Raw genomic sequence first — 11910 nt, forward strand, 5'->3', positions numbered from 1 at the left:
AGTTTTTCACTCTCTTTCACTTTCATCAAAAGGCTCTTTAGTTCTTGGCTTTCTGCCATAAGGGTGGTGTCATCTGCATATCTGAGGTTATTGATATTTCTCCCGGCAATCTTGATTCCAGCTTGTGCTTCCTCCAGCCCAGCGTTCCTAATGCTGTACTCTGAATAGAAGTTAAATAAGCAGGGTGACAATATACAGGCTTGACATACTCCTTTCCCTATTTTGAATCGGGGTGGGAGGAGTGGGGGAAAGAACTCTGATAGAATAACTGCTGCGTGCTGTGGGGGCTCATCACCAAATACAGGGGATTCAAGGCCTGGAGAATCCTGCCCTCCAAGCGCCCAACCAAAAATTCAGGGGGCAGGGGTGGTCCAGGACGGATGGTCCTGGCCGTAAGGCAGGTGTGGGGGGGAGAGGGGCTGGGCTCCTCCCCGCTCAGCCTCGGTCCCGCCTCCTTCGGCCTCGGCCCCGCCCCCTCAGCCTCGGTTCCCCTCCCTTGCAGGATGCTCTGGCGGTTTGTCTCCCTCTTCTCAGAGTTGGAGGCGAAGCAGCTTCGCAAACTCTACAAGTATACCAAGAACAACCAGACCACCAAGTTCCTGGTGAGGCTCCTCCCTGGCCGGCAGAGGGCTGGGTGGCGTGTTCTTGAATTATAGGGGGAGATCTGAGCCTGAAGGGCTGTGTTTTGTTTTTTTTTTTGGCCACAGCATGTGGCATGAGGGATCTTAGTTAGCTGACCAGGGATGGAATCTGGGCCCCCAGGAGTGAAAGTGCAGAATCCTCAACACTGGACTGGCGGGAAATTTCCTGAAGAGCCCTGTGATAGAACAAGTACTCTTTAGTCCTTCCCATGCTCATTGCCTGAGGAAAACTCCACTGGCTTCGGGGTGGGCACAGAGTGGGCTCAGGAGGCCAGAGACTCAGCTTCACCCTCCACCGCCACACCCTGAGCAGGAGCAGGGACCTTTCTGAGGAGCCGTGGGTGGGGACGACCCAGGCCAGGCAGAGAGGCATAGCCAGCTTGGGGGAGGCTATGGAGACCATTGCAAAAGCCAGAGGATAAATATCCCGGGTAGGCTTTGTCCCAAAACAGTGATTCTCAAACATCTTAGTCTCAGATCACTTCTCCCCTCTTAATTTTTATGGTGCTTAGTTGCTAAGTTGCATCTGACTCTTTGCAACCCCATGGACTGTAGCCTGACAGACTCCTTGGTCCATGGGATTTCCCAGGAAGGAATGCTGGAGTGGGTTGCCATTGCCTTCTCCAGGGGATCTTCCCGATCCATGAATCAAACCTGTGACATTGCTTTCTATTTTTGCAGATCTCTTTAGTGTCTGGCTTAATAGAAGACACTTGGCTTCTCATATCTGCTTTTGCTCAGTCTCTTACGATATAATGATTTGGTACATAAGAAAATCCAGCCTCCTACTGATATATATATATATAATTATTAATAGAAAGGAGAGGAGTATTTTATTAGCATTTTCAGATAAAGGTGAATATTTTTTGACACCAAAACTCAGCAAGTGGCAGTTACTTAACTGCAGTGTTGAATCTGAAACCGTATCAACAGATGTTTGTTTATTAGGCTGTTTGTTTTCATTTTATACCACATCACACAGCAGGATCTTAGTTCCCTGACCAGGACTGAACCCATGCTTCCTGCAGAGCAAGTGCAGAGTCCTAACCACTGGACCATCAGGGAATTCCTTCAATGAATGTTTTAAAATAGACTTTTTTTAAAAAAGCAGTTTTAGGTTTATAGAATAATTGGGGGTAAAGCACAGAGTTCCCGTATTTACCCTTTCCTGTTTTCCTTATTGGGGCTTCCCTGGTGCATTGGAGAGGTACATTCGTATCTTTGATGAGCCAATATGGATACACTGTTAATGTCCATGGTTTACATTAAGGTGCATTCCTTGTTTTGTACATTCTGTAGGTTTTGACAAATATACAGTAACATGTATCCACCATTACAGTGGACAAAGGAAGTTTCATTGCCCTAAAAATCCCCAGTGCTCTGCCCATTCATCCCCCCCTTCTCCCCTCAAGGCCCTTGGCAACCACTGATCTTTTTACTGTCTCCATAGTTTTTCCTTTTCTGGACTGTATAATTGGAAGGTATATTTGGAATCATACAGTATGTAGCCTTTTCAGATTTGTTATCAATGAACTTTTCACACTAGGTTACATTAGAATCCATTGATTTCTCTCCTGCACTCTGAGTGGATCCCACTTTTCAGGCGGTCTGTGAGGTTAGAATATTTCACAGAGCACCCTTTGAGAAGCACTGTCCAAAAGAATAATTACAGGGAACAGTGTTTATGTACTAGGAAACTTTATGTTCCTTCATGTCATTCTTCAAAAGTAACCCTAGGTGGTAATTAGAATTGTTATCCACAGTGTATAAATGAGGGTGCCAGATCTAGGGAGGTGAAGGAACTTGATCCAGACCACGTAGCAAATGGGAAGGACAGAGCTGGGTTCAAACATAATCTCATTCAAAGGAGAGCCCTGCTCTGACCTTATCCTGCCCATTGCTCCAGCTGGGCAGCTATAATGGCATCCTCAGTTGGTAAAGAATCCTCCTGCAGTGGAGGAGACCCCAGTTCAATTCCTGGGTCAGGAAGATCCCCTGGAGAAGGGATAGGCTACCCAATCCAGTATTCTTGGGCTTCCCTTGTGGCTCAGCTGGGAAAGAACTGCCTACAATGCAGGAGACCTGGGTTCAATCTCTGGGTTGGGAAGATCGCCTGGAGAAGAGAAAGGCTACTCACACCAGTATTCTGGCCTGGAGAATTCCATGGACTGTATGGTCTATGGGGTCACAAAGAGTTGGATGTGACTTTCACTTTCTCTGTGGGTCTTTGTTTCATTCTCTGAACATGAATATGGGGATAGATTCAGTGATTCCTTCTAAGAATTTGAGGAGCTGCCATTTTAGTCATTCCTAGATTTCAGCAGCCAAGGAACTTTCAAAAGATGTTTCCAGGCTCTCGATTTTAATTTTGCAAAGGACTTTAAAAAATAAGCACCAGGATTTCCCTGGGGGTCCAGTGGCTAAGACTCTGCCCAGTGCAGGGGAGCCGGGTTCAATCCCTGGTCAGGGAATTACATCCCACATGCAGCAACTAAGAGTTCTCATGCCACAGCTAAAGATCCCACATGCTACAGCTAAAACCCAGCACAGCCACGCATGCCTAATTGCTTCAGTCGTTCGTGTCTGATTCTTTGCGACCCCATGGACTGCAGTCCGCCAGGCTCCTCCATCCATGGGGTTCTCCAGGCAAGAACACTGGAGTGGGTTGCCATGCCGTCCCCCACCTAGCACAGCCAGATAAATATTTTTTTAAGTCCCATTGTTTCATTACAAACACATAATATGCTCAAAAACCAGAGGGAGGAGATACTGCAAAGGAAAGAACCACCCAAGAAGACAGAGTTGGCAGCCTGACCTCAAGATCCCCATGATCCCCCCTCTGCCCCCCAACATCTGTGGTCCTCACTCCATCCTGGCTGCCCAAGCGTGAGGTGCAGCCTGGCCGCAGCAGCTTCCTAACACGGGCAGGGCTCGGGCTCTGGCAGGCGGCCCCTCTCTCCTCCTCAACACTCTGGTCCCCTTGCAGATGGCCTTCTGCCCCTTGGACGCCCCGGAGAGCTCCTTGCTGGCTGACCAGGAGGACAGTCTGCCCAAGCTCTGCACTGCCTGGGGGCTCCGCAGCCACCTCAATGGCATGAAGGAGAGGCTGTCCAAGCTGCAGGCCCCGGGCCACCCAGCCCGCCTGCTGAAGGAGCTGAGAGCCAGGGGCCCCCGCAGGAGAGGTATGCCCGGAGGAGTGGCCCGTCTGCCCCCCGGGAGTGCCTGACCTGGTCCTCTTCCAGCCATCCCATCTTCTCTTCTGCCCTGCATTTCTCTTTGTCCATTTTCCTTCCCCTTCTCCACTTTTTCTTTTCTCTTTTTTTCCTCCTCTCTTAGGTCATCTCACTGTAGGAAATTTGAAATGTTTGTGCATGCACGCTCAGTCGTGTCTGACCCCATAGACTGTCGCCTGCCAGGCGCCTCTCTCCCTGGGATTTGCCAGATAGGATAAAACAGAAAAGTCACCCATGACCCACAGGCAGGACTAATAATCATATTTAGGTGTGTTTCCTTCCTGTTCCATCTCAGTTTCCCCCTAGAAGTCTCGGGAAATGTGCCTTTTCCAGCTAACAGGTAAACAAAGGCATGCTCCCATACGATCAGAAGCAGAGCCATTTCTAGTGGCCAAGAGCAGAGACTCCTGGGAAGTGGCCGAGCAGCAGGTTGTGCCCTCTTGGTGTTGGGTGGGCGGTGGGTGGAAGGAAGGGGTCACTCCCCCAGGAAGGAGGCCGTCCAGCCAGATGGCCTGGGAACGGCCTTCCCAGTGACCATGGCCCTTGGACGGAGGCTGTGGGCTTAAAGGACAGAGTCTTCAGTGAGGGGTGCCCAGCAAGGCTGGAGTCTGTGAAGGCCCGTTCCGGGCACTAAGGATCAGAGAGAAGTTAGACCTCCTACCTCTCACCCTTCTGGAACTGGCTTCTGAGGCCACGTGTAGCTGTTCTTGCTTAGCTCCTGTGGGAGAAAATGAAGGCGCACAGGGAAACCTAGGACCCCAGGGCGTGGTCCTAAACTGGACCCAGGGTATGTCTCTGAAGGCCGGGCCTTCACACGCTCAGGGCCTTTTCAGCGGCTACAGCTGGACCAGAGGGAGCAGGGAGGTGAGGATGGGTCGGTGAAGAGGGCCCATGGCCCTGAGCCCAGATTCGTGCCTGAGCTCTGTGGGGCCCGTGGCCCTGGCGCCTACTGCTTAGATTGAGGAAGTGAAACATACCATGGAATGAATGGCAGTCGGTATCATTAAGATGATTTGGATCAGGCAGTCCATGAATCAGATGAGGAAAGTGTGGTTCAGGCTTCGGAGCCAGCATCTCCCTTACCAGGTGCATCGTGTCTCTTAATTTCACCCACCCCTGCAGCACCCAGAAGAGCTGGGCATGACCATCCGCCTTTCACTAATGATCAATCTCAGGTCATAGGGCAAAGGGTAGGTCCGGAGGTTTGGAAGGAGGTAGGTTTGGGACAGGCTTTAGAGAAAGGAAAAAGGAGAGAGACGAGGGAGACAAAGAGGTGGAATGGAGGTCTGTGTGGAGGTGAGACAGTGAGCACACAGGCTGGGCTTAGAGGTGAAGGATGGAGGGAGAGGGATAGAGTGGCAGGGAACAGGGAAAAGCTGCAGATGGCGTGTTAAGTTGGGCTTGAAATTGTGCTTCTTTTTTTAAAGTGTTTTTTATTATTTATTTATTTATTTTATTTATTTATTTTTTTTAGAGCGGGGTAAAGTGTTTTTTAAAAAACTGCTTCTTTATTTGGGTCTTGGTTTCGGCACTCGGGACCCTCAGTCTTTGTTGCAGCATGCGGGACCTTTAGTTACAGCATGCGAACTCTGTAGAGGCATGTGAGCTGCAAGTGGAATCTAGTTCCCTGACCAGGGATGGAACCCTGGCCTCCGCCACTGGGAGTGCACAGTCCTAGCCACTGGGCCACCAGGGATGCCCCTGAATTATAATTCTTAAAATAACATTTGATTACAAACACAAGCATACCCTAGAAAATTAGATAATACAGATTAACAAAAAATAAGAAAATATAAACATCACATTGTCCACCACTTTCCAGATGCTTTTCATGTATATAAACACCTGTATTAAACCAAAATGAGACCATGCTGAATGCGTGGTTTTGACTTGAACTTGCTTTTTTCAGATAATTATAGAAACCTTCCATGTCAACATCTTCATTGAATTAAATACTCCATTTTCAAATTTTCCCAATAGTCAGATCCCTTTTGCACTTAATTTCCCAAACCATGCATTTCACCTGGTTATGTCTCTTAGGTGAGGTGAAGTCACTCAGTCGTGTCCGACTCTTTGCGACCCCACGGACGGTAGCCTACCAGGCTCTTCCATCCATGGGATTTTCCAGGCAAGAATACTGGAGTGGGTTGCCATTTCCTTCTCCAGAGGATCTTCCCGACCCAGGGATCAAACCGAGGTCTCCCGCATTGTAGACAGACGCTTTACCGTCTGAGCCACCAGGGAAAAGTCTCTCTTAACCTGAGTCTCCCTTTTCTTCCACCCCGACATGTTGAAGAGATCAGGCTACTGTTCTGCAGGCTGTTCCACCTCCTGCTGTTTTCTCGTTGCTTCCATTTGGCATCTTTGAAGCTTGTTTCTCTCGGAGCAGGATTGTAGGTCAAGGGTCCCATGGATTCGTGTTAAAAACATTTCTGACGGGCATACATTTCAGACGAGGTGCTATTCTTCCTACTGTGTTACATGAGAAAATGCATACTACCAGGTGGGGCCACCACGACCAGGTGAATCACTGTGTCTATCATGAAATTAAAAGTGACCTGTGCGGGGACTCCCCTGACAGTCCAGTGGTTCAGAATCCACCTTCCAACGCAGGGGCTGCAAGTTAGATCCCTGGTTGGGGAACTAAGATTTCACATGCCTCTGGGCAACTAAACTCTCACACCCACAGAGGGCAACCAAGATCCCACAAGCTGCAACGAAGCGACACAGCCAAAAATAAATAAATATTTCTTTTTTAAAAAAGAAAAGATCAGTGAAATCAACACCATCCCCCCAAATAGGACCTTCATGGTGTTCCTTGGGCACTGTGTTCATGAATCAGTTCTTTACTTTTTTCATGAGTCAGTTCTTAAGTAAAAAGATGGCAATGGTGTTTGCAAACAACCCAGCAGCAAAGTACTGGAAACTGGGGAGTGAATGGAGACAGGAGTGGAGAGGAATCACAGAAGCCGGAGGTCTGTCCTGACTGTACCCCTGGCTTAGACTTTGAGCAGCCCATTTCCTTACTTTGCGCCTGCAGATCCTCAGCTGTAATCCCTCAGCTGTAAACTGGGGTGATTCCATCTCCCTACCCCACAGGGTTTCTGTGAGAAAAGGGTAAGGGACTTAGGTTGAAAGCAAGGTAAGCTTTTGCTGCTCTTCCCACCACAGCCGGCAAATGTTACAGGCTGAGATTCTCTTACTATTTGTGATGTCACTGTCTCCGACCTTCCTCTTTTTCAGGTTCTAAGCTTCCTCAAGAGCCGAAACTCAAGAGAAGGAGGATTAAGGAAGCCCCAGACACTCCAGAGACCTGTCTATAGAAGACCCAGCTGGGGCTGAGGGCCAGCTTGCCCTGGATCCTAGAGCACTTGCACTTGAGGGGAGGGGGATATGAGGGACCAGTGAGGGGGAAGAAGAAGCTGTCTTTATCAAAAGGATGCTCAGTCTTAATTGTGTATAAATGGGACAAGAAAATAAACATCCTTTAGACAGTTCAACTTGGCTAATCATCGTCGTTCATTTTTTAAAAGTCATTTATTTGGTTGCACTGGGGCTTCACTGCTCTCTGCGGGCTCTCTGTAGTTGCAGAGAGCAGGGGAGGTCTCATTCTTTTTTTTTTTTTATTAAAAATAAATATTTGCCAGCCACTTTCTGAACAGCAAATGGCCTCCATATACACAGGTGAGTAAGAGGCAGTTTCTGTGTCAAGGACCGTCACAGTCTGGGGGAAACACACACACATGTAGACGTTATAACAGGGTAATGCCGGTGTCTGGGGAGGGCCTTAAGGGAGGTGACAGAGGCCTGATATGTGTCTGCCAGGAGAGAGCACAGGTGGGAGGGGAGTGGGCCAGGAGTCGGTCGGAGGGTGACAAGCCTGGTCCCTTCTTAAATCGTCTGCCCTTGATCCTGTGGGAACTTAGAGGGGACAGTGACAAGGGAGATGCCAGGCAGGGGAAGGAGTTGATGTGACGTGGGTATCAGCAAAGTACGAGGAAGTGAGAGAGGGTAGAGTCAGGAGACCAAAGAAGGAACTATGTTAATCGTTCCAAGGGACTTACCTGGCTGTCCAGTGGCTAAGATTCCATGCTCCCAAAGCAGGGGGCCCAGGTTGGACCCTTGGTTGGGGAACAAGATCCCACATGCCATAACTAAGAGCTCACATGCTGCCACTAAAGATTCTGCATGCCACATCCAAGACCTGGCTCAGCCACAAAACAATTTTTTTTTTTAAAGGCAGCTGCATTTCTCCGGAGAAGGCAATGGCGCCTCACTCCAGTACTCTTGCCTGGAAAATCCCATGGACGGAGGAGCCTGGTGGGCTGCAGTCCATGGGGTCGCTAGGAGTCGGACTCGACTGAGCGACTTCACTTTCACTTTTCACTTTCCTGCATTGGAGAAGGAAATGGCAACCCACTCCAGTGTTCTTGCCTGGAGAATCCCAGGGACGGGGGAGCCTGGTGGGCTGCCGTCTATGGGGTCACACAGAGTCGGACACGGCTGAAGCGACTTAGCAGCAGCAGCAGCACTTCTCTAGGGCATTTTGAATGACTAAAGTAGAACTTCTTTTAAAAAGTCAGTTGCCAATATTAACTCGGTACATTTCACATTAGAAATAACAACAGTTTGAAAAAACTGGCCACGCTCCAGGCAGAGCATCTGGCGCCCATGAAGGGTGGAGGGTGGGGTGGGGGTGGGGAACCAGAATAAATGTGTGTGACCCTTTTTCCTCTCCTCCTTCGATTTGTATTCAGGAGTAAATATTATCCAAGGTTTTAAATGGTAAAATGAACATCAGTCTAGACCTGAAGGCCAAGGACAGGAACGCACCAGTGGGGAGGGAGGCAGCCACCCCATCTCTCTGGTCCTCCCACCCCCACCCACTGCCTCCCAGAGGTGAGATGAGAGACATTAAGGCAGGGGCCGGGGGTCGGCCTCATTGGGTGGTCCCCACCAGTCCTGACAAAGCAGGGAGGGTTTGTGAGAGAAGAGCAGCAGGTCGGAGGGTGTCTCAGACAACTGGGGGCTCTCCACTTTTCTCCCAAGCGATGTCACTGACAAGGTCGCAGGGGAAAAGCTGGGTGTTTAGGGAAGAGACCAAAATAAGGAAGTGACCTCTGTGTGTGAGGCAACACTGCCCCCTACAGGAATTCTGGAACTCTACAGCCTTCTCCTGTGCAAAAGCCGGAGACCAGGAGCCAGTGTGGGAGATTCCTACCAGTCTCGAGTACAATCGGGAAGCCTGCAGGTAAAATGTGCAAGAGGTGAGCTTGGATTTGGAGGCTTTTTTTTTTTTTTGCTGCATCAGGTCTTAGTTGTGGCAGGTGGGCTTAATTGCCTTGAGGCATGTGGGACCTTAGTTGCCTGACCAGGGATTGAACCCACATACGCTGCATTGGAAGGTGGAGTCTTGACCACTGGACCACCAGGGAAGTCCCTTTTTTGGGAGGGTAGGGGAGGCCTCCTAACTCTTTCCTTAAATTCAGTAGGTCTCAGAATTCTAAAAAGACAGATCACAAGACATTGCTCTGCTCAAAATACTCCAATAGCACAGAGGATTTTTAGAGCAGTGAACACACCCTGTGTGATACCAGAGTGCTGGATACATGCCATCATACATTGGCCCAGACCCATAGGATGTGTGACACCAAGAGCAACCCTAATGTAAACTGTGGACTCTGGGTGATAATTCTCTATCAATGTAAGTCCATCAGTTGTAATCAATAACCGCTCTGGTGGAGGGTGTGGGTGACGGGGGAGGCCGTGCATGTGGAGGAGAGCAGTATGCAGGAAATCTCTGCACCATCTGCTCAGTTTTTCTGTGAACCTAAAACTGCTCTAAAAATAACAAACAAACATATACAAACCCTCCAACAAACAAACAAAACCCTCCAACAGCTCTTTATCTCCTGCAGATTAAAAGCCAAAGTTTTTGCAAGAGCTTGCTGCTGCTGCTGCTGCTGCTAAGTCACTTCAGTCGTGTCCGATTCTGTGCGACCCCATAGACGGCAGCCCACCAGGCTCCCCCGTCCCTGGGATTCTCCAGGCAAGAACACTGGAGTGGGTTGCCATTTCCTTCTCCAATGCATGAAAGTGAAAAGTGAAAGTGAAGTCGCTCAGTCGTGTCCGACTCTTAGCGACCCCATGGACTGCAGCCCACCAGGCTCCTCCATCCATGGGATTTTCCAGGCAAGAGTACTGGCAAAGCCCTATATGATCTATCCCTGTCCATTCTGGGACCTCTTTGCCCTTACCCTTGCTTTCTCATACCAGTCAAGCATACTGCTGGGGACTTCTCTGGTGGTCCAGTGGCTAAGACTTCATGATTCCAACACAGGGGGCCCATCTCTGGTTTGATCTCTGGTCAGGGAACTGGATCCCAAATGCTGCAACCAAAAATCTCGTGTGCTCCAACTAAGGCCCGGCATAGCCAAATAAAAATAAGATAAAATAATTTAAAGTATACTCCTGCCTCAGCCAAATAAATAAAAAAGATTTAAAGTATACTCCTGTTTCAGGTCCTTTTCACTGGCTATTTCCTCTGTCTGGAACATTCCTTTATTAAAAAATAGCCATTTATTTATTTATTCCACATGCCGCACCTTTAGGCATGTGGATATCTTGGTTCCCAGATCAGACAGGGGATGGGACCCATGCCCCCGGCACTGGGAGCATAAAGTCTCAACCACTGGACCGCCAGGGAAGGCCCCTGTCTGGAATGTTCTTTACCAAAATATCCACTTGGTCATTTCTTCTTTCCCTTGAAATCTTTGTTCAAGTATCACCTCCTGAGGGTAGCCTACCGTAATCCCCTATTTTAAAGTCCAACAACCTCTGCACCCCAAATATCCTTTACTGTTTTTATTTTCCTAAAGTACTAATACCTCTCAAATATTACATAATTTAGTTAATGATTATATTTCTTGTTTATTGATGTTCTCCTCCCATTAAAATAGAAGTTCCACAAAGACAGAGCTTTTTGTCTGTTTTGCTCACTGCTGTATCCCAGGACAACAGGCCCGGCACACAGGAGGCACTTAACACACATTTGGGGTTTTTGTCTTTAATTTTTGCTGTATCCAGTGGCATCGGGACCTTAGTTCCTCAGCCAGGGATCAAACCGCTTCCCCTGCATTGGAAGGCAGAGTCTTAACCATTGGACTGCTGGGAAAATCCCTTAACATATTTGTAGAATGAATGATTGGATTCCATGACTCGGGAGATGGCAAAGTGCTTTCTTTGTATCCATCCTCCTTGGATCTTCATGTCAAACTCGTCAGGGAGATTCTGTCGCATTACGGAGAAGAAAACAGAGGCTTAGGGGCTGCCACAGCTGAGTTGAGAGACAGACTTCCCAGGTCTCCTGGCTCCACATCCAGTGCTCCTTAGTTTTGACTTTATGATTTTTCCTTCGTGCATGCAGACATTTTTTGTTTTTATAAAGTAAAATTATCAATCTTTCTTAAGTGGTTTCTTTATGACTTTGAAAGATCTTCCTCACTCAGAGAATATTTAAAATTCTATCTTTCGGGCTTTCCTGGTGGTCCAATGTTCTTAACCAATGTTAAAAATTCACCTTGCAATGCAGGAGTCACAGGGTCTACCCCTGGTCTGGGAAGGTACCCCATGCCACAGAGCAACTAAGCCCATGCACCACAATTACTGAGCCTGTGCTCTAGAGCCTATGAGCCACCACTACAGAAGCCGGAACACCCTGCTCTCCACAGCAAGAGAAGCCACTGCAATGAGAAGCCTGCCGCCACAGCCAGAGAGTAGCCCCATTTGCCGCGTCTAGAGAATAGGCTGAAGGTAGCAACGAAGATCTAATGCAACCAAAAATAAATTTTAAAAATTCTATCTTTCCTTCTTCTAGCACCAAGATTTCAGTTTTTACATTTAAATCTTTGATCTATCTGGAATTTAAAGTTGTGTAATTGGATTCCAATATTTTTTTTTCAGATAGCTAAATGGTTATCCTTGCACAAGTGGGAGTGTATTGATAATATACAATATACAATAAGGATATAATATAT

The 11910-nt window shown here is 48.2% G+C and overlaps 1 protein-coding gene across 1 annotated transcript in view; it reads left to right on the forward strand.

Moving 5' to 3' along the window:
- LOC105004063 (chromosome unknown open reading frame, human C17orf64) overlaps positions 1 to 7374 on the forward strand; it is an 11759-nt gene extending 4385 nt beyond the window's left edge. Inside the window, exons 4-6 of the mRNA XM_010861578.1 lie at positions 503 to 602; positions 3628 to 3823; positions 7118 to 7374. Coding sequence (XP_010859880.1) covers positions 503 to 602; positions 3628 to 3823; positions 7118 to 7197 — 376 coding nt within the window. The 3' untranslated portion in view covers positions 7198 to 7374. The remainder of the gene's footprint in view (positions 1 to 502; positions 603 to 3627; positions 3824 to 7117) is intronic.
- Positions 7375 to 11910: the final 4536 nt, after the last annotated feature.

The sequence above is a fragment of the Bison bison genome, unplaced genomic scaffold (genome assembly GCF_000754665.1).
Source record: "Bison bison bison isolate TAMUID 2011002044 unplaced genomic scaffold, Bison_UMD1.0 scf7180017864472, whole genome shotgun sequence".
Taxonomy (NCBI): Eukaryota; Metazoa; Chordata; class Mammalia; order Artiodactyla; family Bovidae; genus Bison; species Bison bison.